At 49.6% G+C, this 13,243-nt stretch overlaps 1 protein-coding gene across 2 annotated transcripts in view; it reads right to left on the bottom strand.

Annotated features, from left to right (window-relative positions):
• SNCG (synuclein gamma) overlaps nt 1-13,243 on the bottom strand; it is a 49,808-nt gene that overhangs the window by 2,849 nt on the left and 33,716 nt on the right. The window contains exon 4 of one of the 2 annotated variants that reach the window (XM_015425660.1): nt 1,726-1,815. In XM_015425660.1, the coding sequence (XP_015281146.1) occupies nt 1,726-1,815 (90 nt within the window). Of the gene's footprint in view, nt 1-1,599; nt 1,816-13,243 lie in introns of both variants that reach the window. The other variant, XM_015425659.1, reaches the window with a different exon arrangement.

Below are 13,243 nucleotides of genomic sequence, written 5' to 3'. Positions count from 1 at the left end.
TTTCCTGAGCCAATCTGCAGGATCTAATTTATGTGCCCTTCAAACTGTGAGTGGAAAAAATAGGCTATAATGAAACTACTCTGTGCATGTTCCTTCCCTGCATTGTCTTTTATCTACCTCAGCCGATCCTTATCTGATTGGAGGAATGCTAGAAGAGAACTATAGCTGGGTTGGATGCCCACTTACATATGATTGTTTTCTGTTGTGAGCTCATTCTTTGTTGTATCTCCATTAAAATGCAAGAAAACACATTAAAGTAAAGTAAAGTAATAATAAAGTAATAAAAAGCTTTCCCCCCCAAAACAAACAAACAAATTTTTACAATAATAAAACATTATTATATTAACTGGTATTCATACAGCCATAACAGAGATGTGAAAAAGCGGAAACTTTTTTTGGGGAAAACCCTTCCCCCAGTTTTTTCACAAGACCTTTTTTCTATTTTTTCCCAATGAAAAATTCGGAAATTTGGGAGAAGATTGAAAAAACCCCTATGAAATATTTTCTCTTTCAGATCAAGTGAAATGCTTTTAAAGACAAGGTGGGCATGCTGTAGACATATATCACTCTTAATTAAATCCAGGATGCATTTCTTTTCCTAGAAGAATACCGAATCTTCATGAAGGGAACATGCAGGGCTTTTATTGCTTCTCAACAGTTGCATGCCTTCTGTTGTCCTTTTGACCAGATGCAGCTGGCCTTTTCACCTCTCCCTCAAACCACTGTGACACATATCCCCGCAGACTGGGTAAAAGGTAGCTTATTGCCCCAAGGTAGCTTAGGATGCATCAACGTGCAGTTTTCTCTCAAGTACTGTGCATATTTGCAATTTTGCTTGTACAAAATGAAGGCTGTTATAACTATTAAATTCCACAAATATGTCCAATATGCAATTTTATAAACAATGTGTTTCATGTTGTTAAAGCAATAGCATTTAAGTTTGATAGGACAGTATTGCTTATATTTCAATTTTCAATCAGCTCATTAAAAAAAAAAAAAAACCCGTAAGGCTCTATCCCCTTTCCTTGCAGCAATACAAGGATAAAAGCATATCTCCATGATGAAATGGGCTAGAGACTTACTTTTTAATAATAATAATAATGAATGCTGGGAATTCAGAGAATTTGATGCATATTTTGGTCTAACGGTATATCGATATAATGCTATTAAATTGCCAATGGGATAAAACTAACAGGGGAAACTGCTGCGTGGAAGCCCTGTTGCCACCTCACTGTATTAAGCAGGTGCAGCGGCAACAAGGAAATGACAGGAGCCCGTCCCCGTGAGGAAAACACCTATATCGAGGGCTCTTTTTGTAGCAGGAACTCCTTTGCATATTAGGCGACACCCCCCCTAATGTAGCCAATCCTCCAAGAGCTTACAGAGCTCTTCTTACAGGGGCTACTGTAAGCTCTTGGAGGATTGGCTACATTAGGGGTGTGTCGCTTAATATGCAAATGAGTACCTGCTACAAAAAGAGCCCTGCGTGATCTGTTTGAAATCTAAAGGGCCCCCAAGCGGTCCTGCAAATGGGAAACGAAAGGTGAGCATTTTTTTTTTTGCATAAACGATCAGCAGAGAAAAAAGATCTGAAATCACCTGTATGCAGAAAAGAAATGGAAACCAGCTCAGCACAGAGAAAGTAAGGAAAGAACAATAGATGGCGAGAACAACCCCAGACCAGCCAAGGATTCTCGGGTTAGCTGGGCTGTGACTGTGCTTTACCTCGGCACTGGCTTCTGTGGCTTCCACTGGGGCATCGTCTTCGGCGGCAGCACGTGCCTCCCCAGGATGCTCGGGGTGCTCCAAATCCTCCTGCAGAAGAGAGACACAGACGAGTGTTGGAGCAATGCATGCTGGGGGTGCGCACGCGGGCACATCTGCTTTGTACCAAATGAATGAAGCAAACGAATGTCATTCTCCCAAGGTCCAATTCTCTGTTTGCTTGACTCTACTCTTGAGAGTCCCTTGGACGGCAAGGAGATCAAATCAGTCGATCCTAAAAGAAATCAACCCTGACTGTTCCCTGGAAGACCAGATACTGAAGCTGAAGCTCAAACACTTTGGCCACCCAATGAGAAGGGAGCACTCCCTGGAGAAGACCCTGATGCTGGGAAAGATTGAAGGTCAAAGAAGACGGGGACGGCAAAAGATGAGATGGTTAGACAGTGTCATAGATGCAACGAACATGAAGTTGAGCAAACGTCAGAGGACGGCGGAAGACCGGAAGGCCTGGCGTGATCTGGTCCATGGGGTCGCGAAGAGTCGGGCTCGACTGTGCGACTGAACAACAACAACAACTCTTTCTCACCGGCTTCAATACCATTATTATGGAATCCAGTTCAACATTCCCCAGTGCTCTTATTAGGGTTGCCAGGTCTGGGTTGGAAAATACCTGGAGACCTTGGGGGGTGGATCCGGGAGAGGGCGAGGTTTGGGGAGGGGAGGGGAGGGGCCTCATCAGGGTACAAAGCAGCCATTTTCTCCATGGAGCTGATCTCTGTTAGCTGGAGATCAGTTGTAAAAACGGGAGGTCCCCAGGCCCCACCTGGAGGCTGGCAACCCTAGCTCTTATGGTGAATGGAAAGTATGGTCAGTAACGTTTCAACCAACCAAAATCAAGAATGAAACCCAAGTAGTATTTTTTTTTTGCCGTCAAGTCGAAGCCGAATTACGGTGACCTCAAAGGGTTTTCAAAGCAAGAGACGTTTAGAGGCGATTTGCCATTGCCTGCCTCTGTGTAATGACCCTGATATTCCTTGGAGGGCTCCCATCCAAATATTACCCAGAGCCAACCCTGCTTGGCTTTTGAGGTCTGGTGAGATCAGGCTAGGATTGAAGCTTTCATGCTCACCAGAACGGTCCATCAGGTTGGATGTTGCTGATTTTTTAACAAAATAGTATAGTGGATGGGTGTGAAAGCTGGACAATGAAGAAAGTTGATTCTTTTGGAATGTGGTGTTGGAGGAGAGTTTTATGGGACTACCAAAAAGAAAAAATAAATGGGCTATAAATCAACTCAAGCATGAACTCCCTCGAGAAGCCAAAATGACTCAACTGAGGCTTTGGTCACATTACAAGAAGACGGGACTCGCTGGAAAAGGCAATAGGGTTTCCAGGTCGCTTAGGTCTTGGTCTGGGACATTCATGTGTGCGCACCGCGATGACATCTCCTGGAAGTGACGTCATTGTGCTAGGCACATCGCCAGTGGATGCTCGAGCATTCAGCTTGAAAACTCTATGATACCATAGAGTTTTCAGGCCGAATACTTGAGCGATGTGACCACCACCATGATATCACGTCCGGGTTCCCCCCATCGGCCAGATCTGGGCCGGCGGGTCGGGGGCCCTTTGAGCAGGCAACCCCCCCCCCAGGGGACCTGGCAGCCCTAAAAGGCAATAATGGTAAGGAAAGTTGAAGGCAGGAGGAAAAGAGGAAGACCCAACATGAGATGGAGGGACTTACCAAAGGAAGCCACAAAGGCCCTCTGTTTGCATGACCTGAGCAAGGCTGTTAATGATAGTATGTTTTGGAAGTCATTCAATCACAGAGTGGCTGTAAATCAGAAGCAGGTTGAGGGCACTTTAATAGACGCGCACCTGGTGGAATGCAGATTTTTCAAGCCATGACATTAAGCGCTGATCGGACGTGTGCAAGTCCTGTGTTAACATCACAACCTGACAAATCTGCTTTCCACCCTTAAGAACATAAGAACATAAGAGACGCCAATGTTGGATCAGGCCAAAGGCCCATCCAGTCCAACACTCTGGGTGCGTTCAGACGGGGCATTTAAGCCAGTATAAACTGTACCTGTTGGAACCGGTGCAGTTTATGCCAGCTGAAACGCGATCACACTTACCTCCCTCACAGCGAAGCCCATCGCTGTATGCCTGTTCACACGCAGCAGGCATCGGCGTTTTTTTAAAAAAAACCTCCGTTTGAACATGCGCATAGGCAGCCATCCACAGAGTGGTGAGAGGGACAGCCAGAGGCAGCTGGGAGTCCGAGGGGTCCTAAAGCCCATTCTCTTCCTTTTTTCTTCCAATGCAACCAGTTCCCTGGATACAGGGTTTTCAACAGAGGGCCAGTTTCCCCCCCACCCCAAATCTTTTCCCCCCTCTCCTCTCCCAAAAAACGCATACATATGCAACTCAGCGACCCCCCCCTTTCTCAGTTCAAAGATACAAAGCCAGGGAGGAGCCGAGGGGGAAGGCAGGTGGGGGTAGGTCGGTGGCGGGCAAGGGCGCTGGAGACCAGCAGCGCCGAGCTTCAGGCAGCCCACTTGGCAGGACGGGGAAGTAAGGCAGACCTCGTGCAAAAGCAAAGCCATCTCCCCGATCCTCTGCAAGGTGGTGGTGCAAGCGCTGGGGAAGCCCCGCAGCAGGATGGCCCCCCGGGGAGGGGAGGCGAGGGCTGGTGTCAGCAAGCTGCCATGTTTGATCAGATGTATATATGCTTAACCTGTAAGTGCCCTTAACCCTACTTTTCTTTCTGTAATAGGTCATATGTTGACAGTTGTTGCCTAGCATCCCAAGTGCATGCTCACAAATGAGCAGCTTGTTAGTGAAACGCAAAACACTTCAAGGGCAGGTGGTGAGATAAGGAGGATTGCTTTAGTCTGCTGGATTTTGCTTTTCTTCAGAGCCTGGGAACATAGATGTTTTGGATTACATAGACCGTTATGATTCCCAGGACTTTAAAAAAATGGCGGGGGAAAGCCGGAAGCCTCAGGCTTCCCACGGAAGTGGCTGTATAACGTTTGGAGAGCGATCAGACGCCGGGGTGCACCGTTTTCAACCGTTGCACTCAGTTTACCACCACTTGGGACCTAGTGGCAGAGTGCAACGGTTTAAAGGGGACTTACAACGGTTAGGGACGGGAGGCAGATGTTCGCCGTGTGAACGCTCGTAAGTACACCGGTTGGAACCGGCACCCTAACCGTTGTAAATGCCCCGTCTGAACGCACCCCCAGTGTCACACAGTGGCCAAAAATACCAGGTGCCATCAGGAGGTCCACCATTGGGGCCAGGACATTAGAAGCCCTCCCACTGTTGGTCCCCCCAAGCACCAAGAAGACAGAGCATCACTTGCCCCAGAGCCCCTATCTATACCTTGTGGCTAATAGCCACTGATGGACCTCTGCTCCATATGCCTATCTAATTCCTTTTTGAAGCCGTCCATGCTTGTAGCCGCCACCACTTCCTGTGGCAGTGAATCTGAATTCTGTCTTTTTAAAAATTTTGTAACATCCAGCCTGATGAAGAGTTCTGGTGAGCTCGGAAGCTTGTGCCAATTTAGTCGGTTCTCATGAAAGTTCTGGCATGGATTTCATTCTTGTCTTTGGATTTCGCTTCAGCCAATATGGCTGTACAACCTTTCAGCCCGCTGTTCTAGCCAACAGGTGCCCAGCATTAGCAGGTGATGGTGTTGTTCTTCATGCTGTGAAAAGTTCCCCTGACTGAATTCAGAAGATCAGGTAGGCGTTAAAGGCACAAGAGCAGGCAAGTCTGTTTTTTTCCTGGTCAGCTGGTTAACCCTAAAGGAACCAGCAAGACATCCGTCAGGGACAGAACGCTCTGAACCACCTGCCCCAAGAACACATCTTGGGACGGCCACGTGGTTGGTTCGTTGGCAGTTGGCACACCAATTTACTTTCCTTAACTGTAAAGGTAAAGGTAAAGGTTCCCTTGCTCGAAAGCCAGTCGAGTCCGACTCTAGGGTTGCGGTGCTCATCTCCGTTTCAAAGCCGAAGAGCCAGCGCTGTCCGAAGACGTTTCCGTGGTCATGTGGCCGGCATGACTAAACACCAAGGTGCACGGAACGCTGTGACCTTCCCACCGAAGTGGAACCTATTTATCTACTTGCAATTTCTTGCTTTCGAACTGCTCGGTTGGCAAGAGCTGGAGCCAGAGACGGGAGCTCACTCCGTCATGCGGCAACTCAGGTCTCGAACTGCTGAACTACTGACTTCCACAGCCTGCAGTTCAGCGTCTTAACCACTTGAGCCACCGCAGCTCCACTTCCTTAACTGGAGACATGCTAATTGTAGGCACAAGAACAGTTGGATCATTAACATCGAAGGAATCTTGAATTTTAGAACGGGCCATAGTTCTGCTGTTATGAAGTGCTCTAGAGGGGAGTCCCAAGGAAACATAAAAGGCAACAGTTCTTGGAAAGTAAAAACCTGGCCCATTGATTGCAACTTTAATTAATCCACCAATAGTTCCCACAGATGCTTTTCCTGTCTGCCATAATTCCTCTTCCTTGCGCTTCCAGCCAGTTGGTATTCTTGTTATTTTGGCCACGGGTCATCACAAACCCCCAACACCACAAAAGCAGAAACGGTGCTATTGTGTTATTTCCTTGTCCCTTCCTTGTCGCAACTTGCCGAAACTTCCTTCTTCTTCGAATATGTCTCATCATCTGTTTCCCCTGGATTAAGATTAATTTGCTTCTCAAGATATTTTAAATTCTGAAAATTCTCTCCCAAGGAAAGATAAATCCTCTAAATTGCAGAAGTTGCACTGATTAAGCAGAGTTCCTGATTTTGACCTTATTCGGCACCATTCATTCTACTTTAGATAGCATTGGGGAAGGCAAAGGGCCCCTAGAAATCATACCCAGAGGCCCCCGGCATGTCTCATGCAATGTCAAGGGTTAACAAATATGACCTAGATGCTTGCTTTTAAAAATGGGAACAGGGAGTTTCAAGAAGCTGAATTCTGCCCCCAGTTCTGCCTTCTGTGTTTGCGAGGACAACATAATATGTCCAGTCCTGCTGCTGAATACCTCAGGAGTGGTACCCTACCGGGCTCTGGGCTTGGATTTTTCATTAAAACTATCAGTACTGGCTTTGACTTGGCTTAAAGCTGGAACCAGACATTGTGTTGCATCCAAACAACCTTCTGCAGAACTTTACCAAAGGAACTGATTTTTCCCAACTCCTTCCTCCTGCTCCGGCCCACTTAGCTCCCCCAAACAGTCCTCTGGGGGACAAAAGTGGGAGATAAATTTGGGCTCTTCAATGGGAGCAGGAAATAAGTGAAAATTCTGCTCCTCTTCCATTGCTGTCCAAGCTGCGTCTGTGGAGCAAATGAAGGGCGATGTCTGTCTGTCACCACCTTACACCCTGGCCCCTTCTACTGGGGTAAGTGCTCTACACCAGCACAAGATGAGGGTCGGATCCAACCCTCTGTATTTTTTCCATATGGCTCACTATTGCCTTATACCTTCTTGGGTAGAAAATAGGATTACAGGTACCCCCTGGCAACTGGCACGGGGTGGGGGGATTTACAGCAGGAAAACTAGGCCCAGGCCTGCCTCACCAGTGAGTGGTGATGTCACTTCCTGTACGCATCAGAAGTGACATCACCACGTTGCCAGCGATGCAGAGAGTTTTTGCCCATATACCAGGATGTCCCTGCATTGCTGGTGCTGTGAAGACATCCCCTCCGGCATGTGCCAGAAGTGATGTTGACACATTGCCATTAACACAGGACTTGGCCTCGTTTTCCTGCCTGTGATTCCCCCCCCCCCCGGCCAGCTGATCAGTGCCAGTGGGAGGGTCCCCAGAGCAGGGGATCCCCTGCCCCTGGCGGGGGCCTGGAGTAGCAACCCTTCTCCTATCAGAAGCCTTGAAATATATGATAATTTCTTTGTAATATGTATGCTAGTTGTGATACAATTCAAGTATCCTATTAGGGTTGCCAGGTCTGGGTTGGGAAATGCCTGGAGACTTTTTTGGGGGGGATCCGGGAAAGGGCGGGGTTTGGGGAGGGGAGGGGCCTCGACATGGTACAGTGCCATGGAGTCCACCCTTCCAAAGCCGCCTTTTTCTCCATGGGAGCTGATTCTCAGTCAGCTGGAGATCAGTTGTAGAAGCGGGAGATCTCCAGGCCCCACCTGGAGGCTGGCAACCCTATATCCTAGCATTGTACACTCAGCAAAATTAGCCAGTTTCATGAACATTGGGTTTCAAGGCAGAGTAGAACGGTTTCTGAATTGGCTTGACAATCATCAACAGATGCCGCTGGAATGTGAGAACATGAAAGAACCATGCTGGATCAGACCCGTGGCCTATCTCGTCCAGCATTTTGTTTCATCCAGTGGTCGATCAGTTGTCCTAGAGGACAAAAACACCAGGCATAGAGACGAAGGCCTTTCCTTGATGTTACCTCCTGGCAGGGTTGCCAACTCCGGTTTTGGAAATTCCTGGCGATTTGGAGCAGAGCGTAAAGAGGGTGGGATTTGGGGAGGGGAGGGAGCTCCGAGGACATGTGATTCTGTAGAATCTAGCCTCCAGAACAACCATTTCCTCCAGGGGAATGGATCTAGTTTGGAGACTGGTTGTCATTCTAGGAGAAATCCAGGCCTCACCTGGTGGATAGCAACCCTATCTTGGGCATTCAGAGGTTTACTGCTTCTGGATTGGAGGTTCCCTTTAGCGACCTTGGCTAGTAGCCATTTTCCTAGGCTGTCCTCTCATGAAGGATAGAGGCTGGTATGATGAGTGGCATGGTTGCCAAGCTCCAGGTGGGGGCTGGAGATCACCCAGAAGTACAACTGATCTCCAGATGGCAGAGATTGGTTCCCCTGGAGAAAATGGCTGCTATGGAAAATAGTCTCTAGGGCATTATACCCCACTGAGCCGCCCCCCCTTCCCCAAACCCCACCCTCCTCAAACTCCACTCCCCCAAATCTCCAGGAATTTCCCAACCCGTATCTGGCAACCCTAGGGCTTGGCCATCGCCTTCTGTTTGTTTCTCCTCTGCCTCAGAACGTATTCCTCCCCATGACCTCACATCTCTGACTCACCGTGCTATTTTTAAAACCAAGCCAGGAAATGAGCATTCTGAGAATTTCTCTCTCTGAACTGGAAGGCAAGAAGCCAGCACAATTACAGGATGAAGAAGTGTCAGCCGGGATCAAGACGTTTCTTTTAATTTCTCCCCCCCCCCAACACGTTTGGTCTGCCTAGAATTATAAGCAATGCTCCCTCTAAGCTGTGGAGTCTTGTGAGCAAAAATTCCACTTTGTGAGTTGCTGGCATTAAAGTTGTGAGCGAGCGATTTGGCTGCTGCATAACTCAGTTTGCTCTGGTGCCATCCTTTCTGAGCTAAGTTGAAAATCTGTGAGCTGGAGGATAAAAAAGTTTGAGCTAGCTCACACTGACTCAGCTTAGAGGGAACCAGAGGTCGATTTGGGGGGGATTGCGGGGGATCGCAGTTCCCCCGGGTGAGGTGTGGGGGCGGGGCACACGATGAAGCCCCGTCCCCTGCTTCCGGCTGCCCTGCTTCCGGCCCTCATTCAGCCAGGAGGAGGCAGGAGAAGAAGGGGGGTAAGTTGCTTCCTCCCCACCTCTCCCCACCCCTGCCTGCCTGGGGCCAGGGACGGCCTTGGTGGGGCTTCCTCGCACTCCCGCCGGCCTTGCAGGTCCACCGCCGGGCCCCTGATGTCAGGGGGTGTGGCATATGCTAATGAGTTATGCTAATGAGTTCCCCTAGCTCTTTTTCTACGAAACGACCCCTGGAGGAAACACTGATTATAAGCCTTGAACAAGGCAAGAGTATGGCTTACATTTGTATGGAACTGTCCTTTAATGCTTTATGTTTTAATACTCTGCCAACAGGTCACATGTTCAATACCCTACCAGGGCCACTCCACCTGCTGTGTGCTACTCCATTGATTTACTCTGCGTTGATTTACTCTGCAATCCTTCACCCTGCCCTGGCTTCTGAAGCCGGCACGTTAAGAAACAGACGGGAGCAATGCCGCCTATAAAAGGAATGATTTATGAAGACGCCTGGCTGTCACAGATCAGCAACAAATCACCTTCACCAGTATGCAGGGGTCATTTCCTGCGGGAGCGCACAGGAGCGGAGCTCCGGCAGTAAGGAGCCCAGGGGGCGGGCACGTGCAACAGGCCCCACCCCCTGCTCCCAGCAGCCCTCAGTTGGGCCACGAGGAGCAACAAGCAGAGGTAAGTTGCAGAGCCCCCACCCCCGGCCCGCCTTCAGGTACGAGCTCTCCCTCCTCTGCGAGGGCAGATCTGCACGTCCCCCCCCCCAATAGCTAGCAATCCAAAACAGTCCAGTGGCACCTTTAAGACCAAGTTTTATTCAGGTACAAGCTCTCCCTCCTCTGCGAGGACAGATCTGCACGTTCCCCCCCGCCCCCCGCAATAGCTAGCAATCCAAAACAGTCCAGTGGAGCCTGAGCGGTGGGTGTTGCCTTCTGACACACTTCCGGTGATGTCAGGGGGTGTGGCGTATGCAAACGAGTTATGCTAATGAGCTCCTGCACCTCTTTTTCTACGAAATGACCCCTGCCAGTATGTACTATTTGGATAGGAAGTCAGGGCAGTGGAGTCTGCGGATGTTGCATTTTTGACATATGAAGCTGCCTTCTACTGCGTCTGTCAAGGTGAGTATTGTCCACCCTGACTGGCAGCAGCTCTTCGGGATCTCAGGTGGAGGTTTCTCAGCATCACCTGTGACTTGATCGTTTTGGACTGGCAATGCCAGGGACTGAACCTGGGGCCTTCTGCATCCCAAGCGGATGCCCTGTCATTGAGCCACAACCCTGCCCCTCTCTCTCAGTTAAAGATATAATGGGATAGTTCAGGCCATCGTGATCTCATCATACTGGATCAGACCCTGGGCCCATCAAAATCAGTATTGTCTACTCAGACTGGAAGCCGCTCTTCAGGGTCTTGGGCGGAGGTCCTTCACGTCATTTACTACCCGATCCTTTTAAACTGGAGATGCGGCTGGGGATTGAACCTGGGACCTTCTGGATGCCAAGCAGATGCTCTGCCCCTGAGCCATGGAGCAGGGGCTCTGTTAAGTCGCTCGCTTAACAAAGCAGTCGGAGAGTGATTCAGCAAGAACACAGCTTTATTCTTCAACTCGAACACAACTCCAACACGGATCAACATCTGATAGCCGGAACAGAACAGTTCAGCTTCTACATTGCAGTTGTCCTGCTTTTAAACTCTCCCGGCTAATGTAGCCACACCCACTGTACAAATACCAACGAATACGGTTGTTCACATAAGGACCAATCATGGACGTTCCCGCTCAGGGAGCTTGCTGTAAAGTGATTGGCTAGGTGCTTCCTGGGCTAGCAATGCGATCGGATGGATTTGGATCCTAGCCCAGGAGGAAGCTCAACATGGCAAGTCAATTAGATGTTTCACGTACATCATGCATTCAATGGCAGCTATTGAATACATTACAGGCTCTGCCACTGATGTTCTACCACTGAGCCATGGGGGGAAACAGAGGGAGGGAAGATGGCATGGCATAGCCTGTTCTCATCAGATCTCAGAAGCTGAGCAGGGTCAGTGCTTGCAAGGGAGGTTAACCATGGAAGGCTCTGCAGAGGAAGGCCATGGGAAATGGCGTCTGCTTCTCAGTTCCCTTGAAAGCCCCTGGCTGGGGTTGCTAGAAGTCGGCTGCGACTTGACGGCACTTTACACAGAAGAAGAAGAAATTGGATTTATACCCTGCCCTTCACTACCCAAAGGAGTCTCAGAGCGGCTTACAATCTCCTTTTCCCCTTCCCTCCCCACAACAGACACCCTGTGAGGTAGGTGGGACTGAGAGAGCTCTTTCGAGGACTGCTCTTAAGAGAACAGATCTGAAAGAACTCGTGACTGACCCAAGGTCACACCAGCAGCTGCACGTGGAGGAGTGGGGAATCAAACCCGGTTCTCCCAGATTAGAGTCCGTGCTCCTAACCACTGCACCAAACTGGCTCTCTCACACACACCAGGCAGCTTTATCCTTTTCAACTAAATGTCTCTGTTGTTTTCCAGTGTCATCTGTTTCATGATATCCGGTCTGGCGTAAAAAAAGTGGTTAAGACGCTGAACTGCAGGCTGTGGAAGTCAGTAGTTCAGCAGTTTGAGACTTGAGTTGCCACATGACGGAGTGAGTTCCCATCTTTAGTTCCAGCTCCTGCCAACCTAGCAGTTCGAAAGCAAGAAATTGCAAGTAGATAAATAGGTACCACTTCGGTGGGAAGGTAACAGCGTTCCGTGGGCCTTGGTGTTTAGTCATGCCGGCCACATGACCACGAAAACGTCTTCGGACAGCGCTGGCTCTTCGGCTTTGAAACGGAGATGAGCACCGCAACCCTAGAGTCGGACTCGGCTGGCGTTCGAGCAAGGGGAACCTTTACCTTTACCTTTTTACCTCGAGATTATAGATACGGGGCCTCCTTTCCCCTAGCCACGCATAAAACCAGAGCCAATTTTCCCTTAGGGTGGTGAGAAAACAAACCCACACGATTAGCCATGGTTCTTTCGCTGTACTTCACGAGACACCCCTCGGTGGTGTTCTCGGTGCTGTGCTTGCGATAATGCCCTGCTCGTTTGCTTCGGCTTTGATAAATCTGAACCGAAGGGGAGCGAAACAGTCAGATGAGGGTAACGTGATTAGCTGCGGGGAGGGGTGGGATGTGTCCAGCACTGGCAGGCTCAGGGGCTCACTTATCAATTTAGCGGCCACGATGAGCTCCTCGGGATCATGTGGCCAGTGCCTGCAATGCAGCAAGTTTAGCGCTGCCTCGCCCAGATGCAAACCTCGATGCTCGTTCTGAGCAAAGGCGAAGCCAGCTTGTTTAACTTCTGAGCACGAGCAGAATGGGGAGAGGTATCTGATAGAGCCGCCCCCCCTTTCGTCGAGATGCTGGGGTGGGGGGTGGGAAGGCCACTATGAACACTGAGTGCACACATCGGTCGCCAGGTCCGGTGGGGAAATACCTGGAGATTTGGGGGTGGAGCCTGGGGAGGACCGGGGCCTCAGTGGGGTACAGTGCCAGAGAGCCCCCCCCCAAAGCCTCTATTTTCTTTTTGGCTACTGGCTGGGAAGAAGAAGAAGAAGAAGAAGAAGAAGAAGAAGAAGAAAGAAGAAGAAGAAGAAGAAGAAGAAGAAGAAGAAGAAGAGATTGGATTTATAACCCGCCCTTCACTCCCCAAGGGAGTCTCAGAGTGGCTGACAAACCCCTTTCCCTTCCCCTCCCCACAACAGACACCCTGTGAGGTAGAAGAAGAAGAAGAAGAAGAAGAAGAAGAAGAAGAAGAAGAAGAAGAAGAAGAAGGAGGAGGAGGAGGAGGAGGAGGAGGAGGAGGAGGAGGATTGGATTTATACCCTACCCTTAATTCCCCAAAGGAGTCCCAGAGCGGCTTACAAACTCCTTTCCCTTCCCCTCCCCACAACAGACACCCTGGGAGGTAGA

Source organism: Gekko japonicus, unplaced genomic scaffold (genome assembly GCF_001447785.1).
Source record: "Gekko japonicus isolate JY-2015 unplaced genomic scaffold, Gekko_japonicus_V1.1 scaffold1137, whole genome shotgun sequence".
Lineage (NCBI taxonomy): Eukaryota > Metazoa > Chordata > Lepidosauria > Squamata > Gekkonidae > Gekko > Gekko japonicus.
Note: the sequence above shows the minus strand (reverse complement) of the source record. Positions and strands in the feature narration are given on the sequence as shown.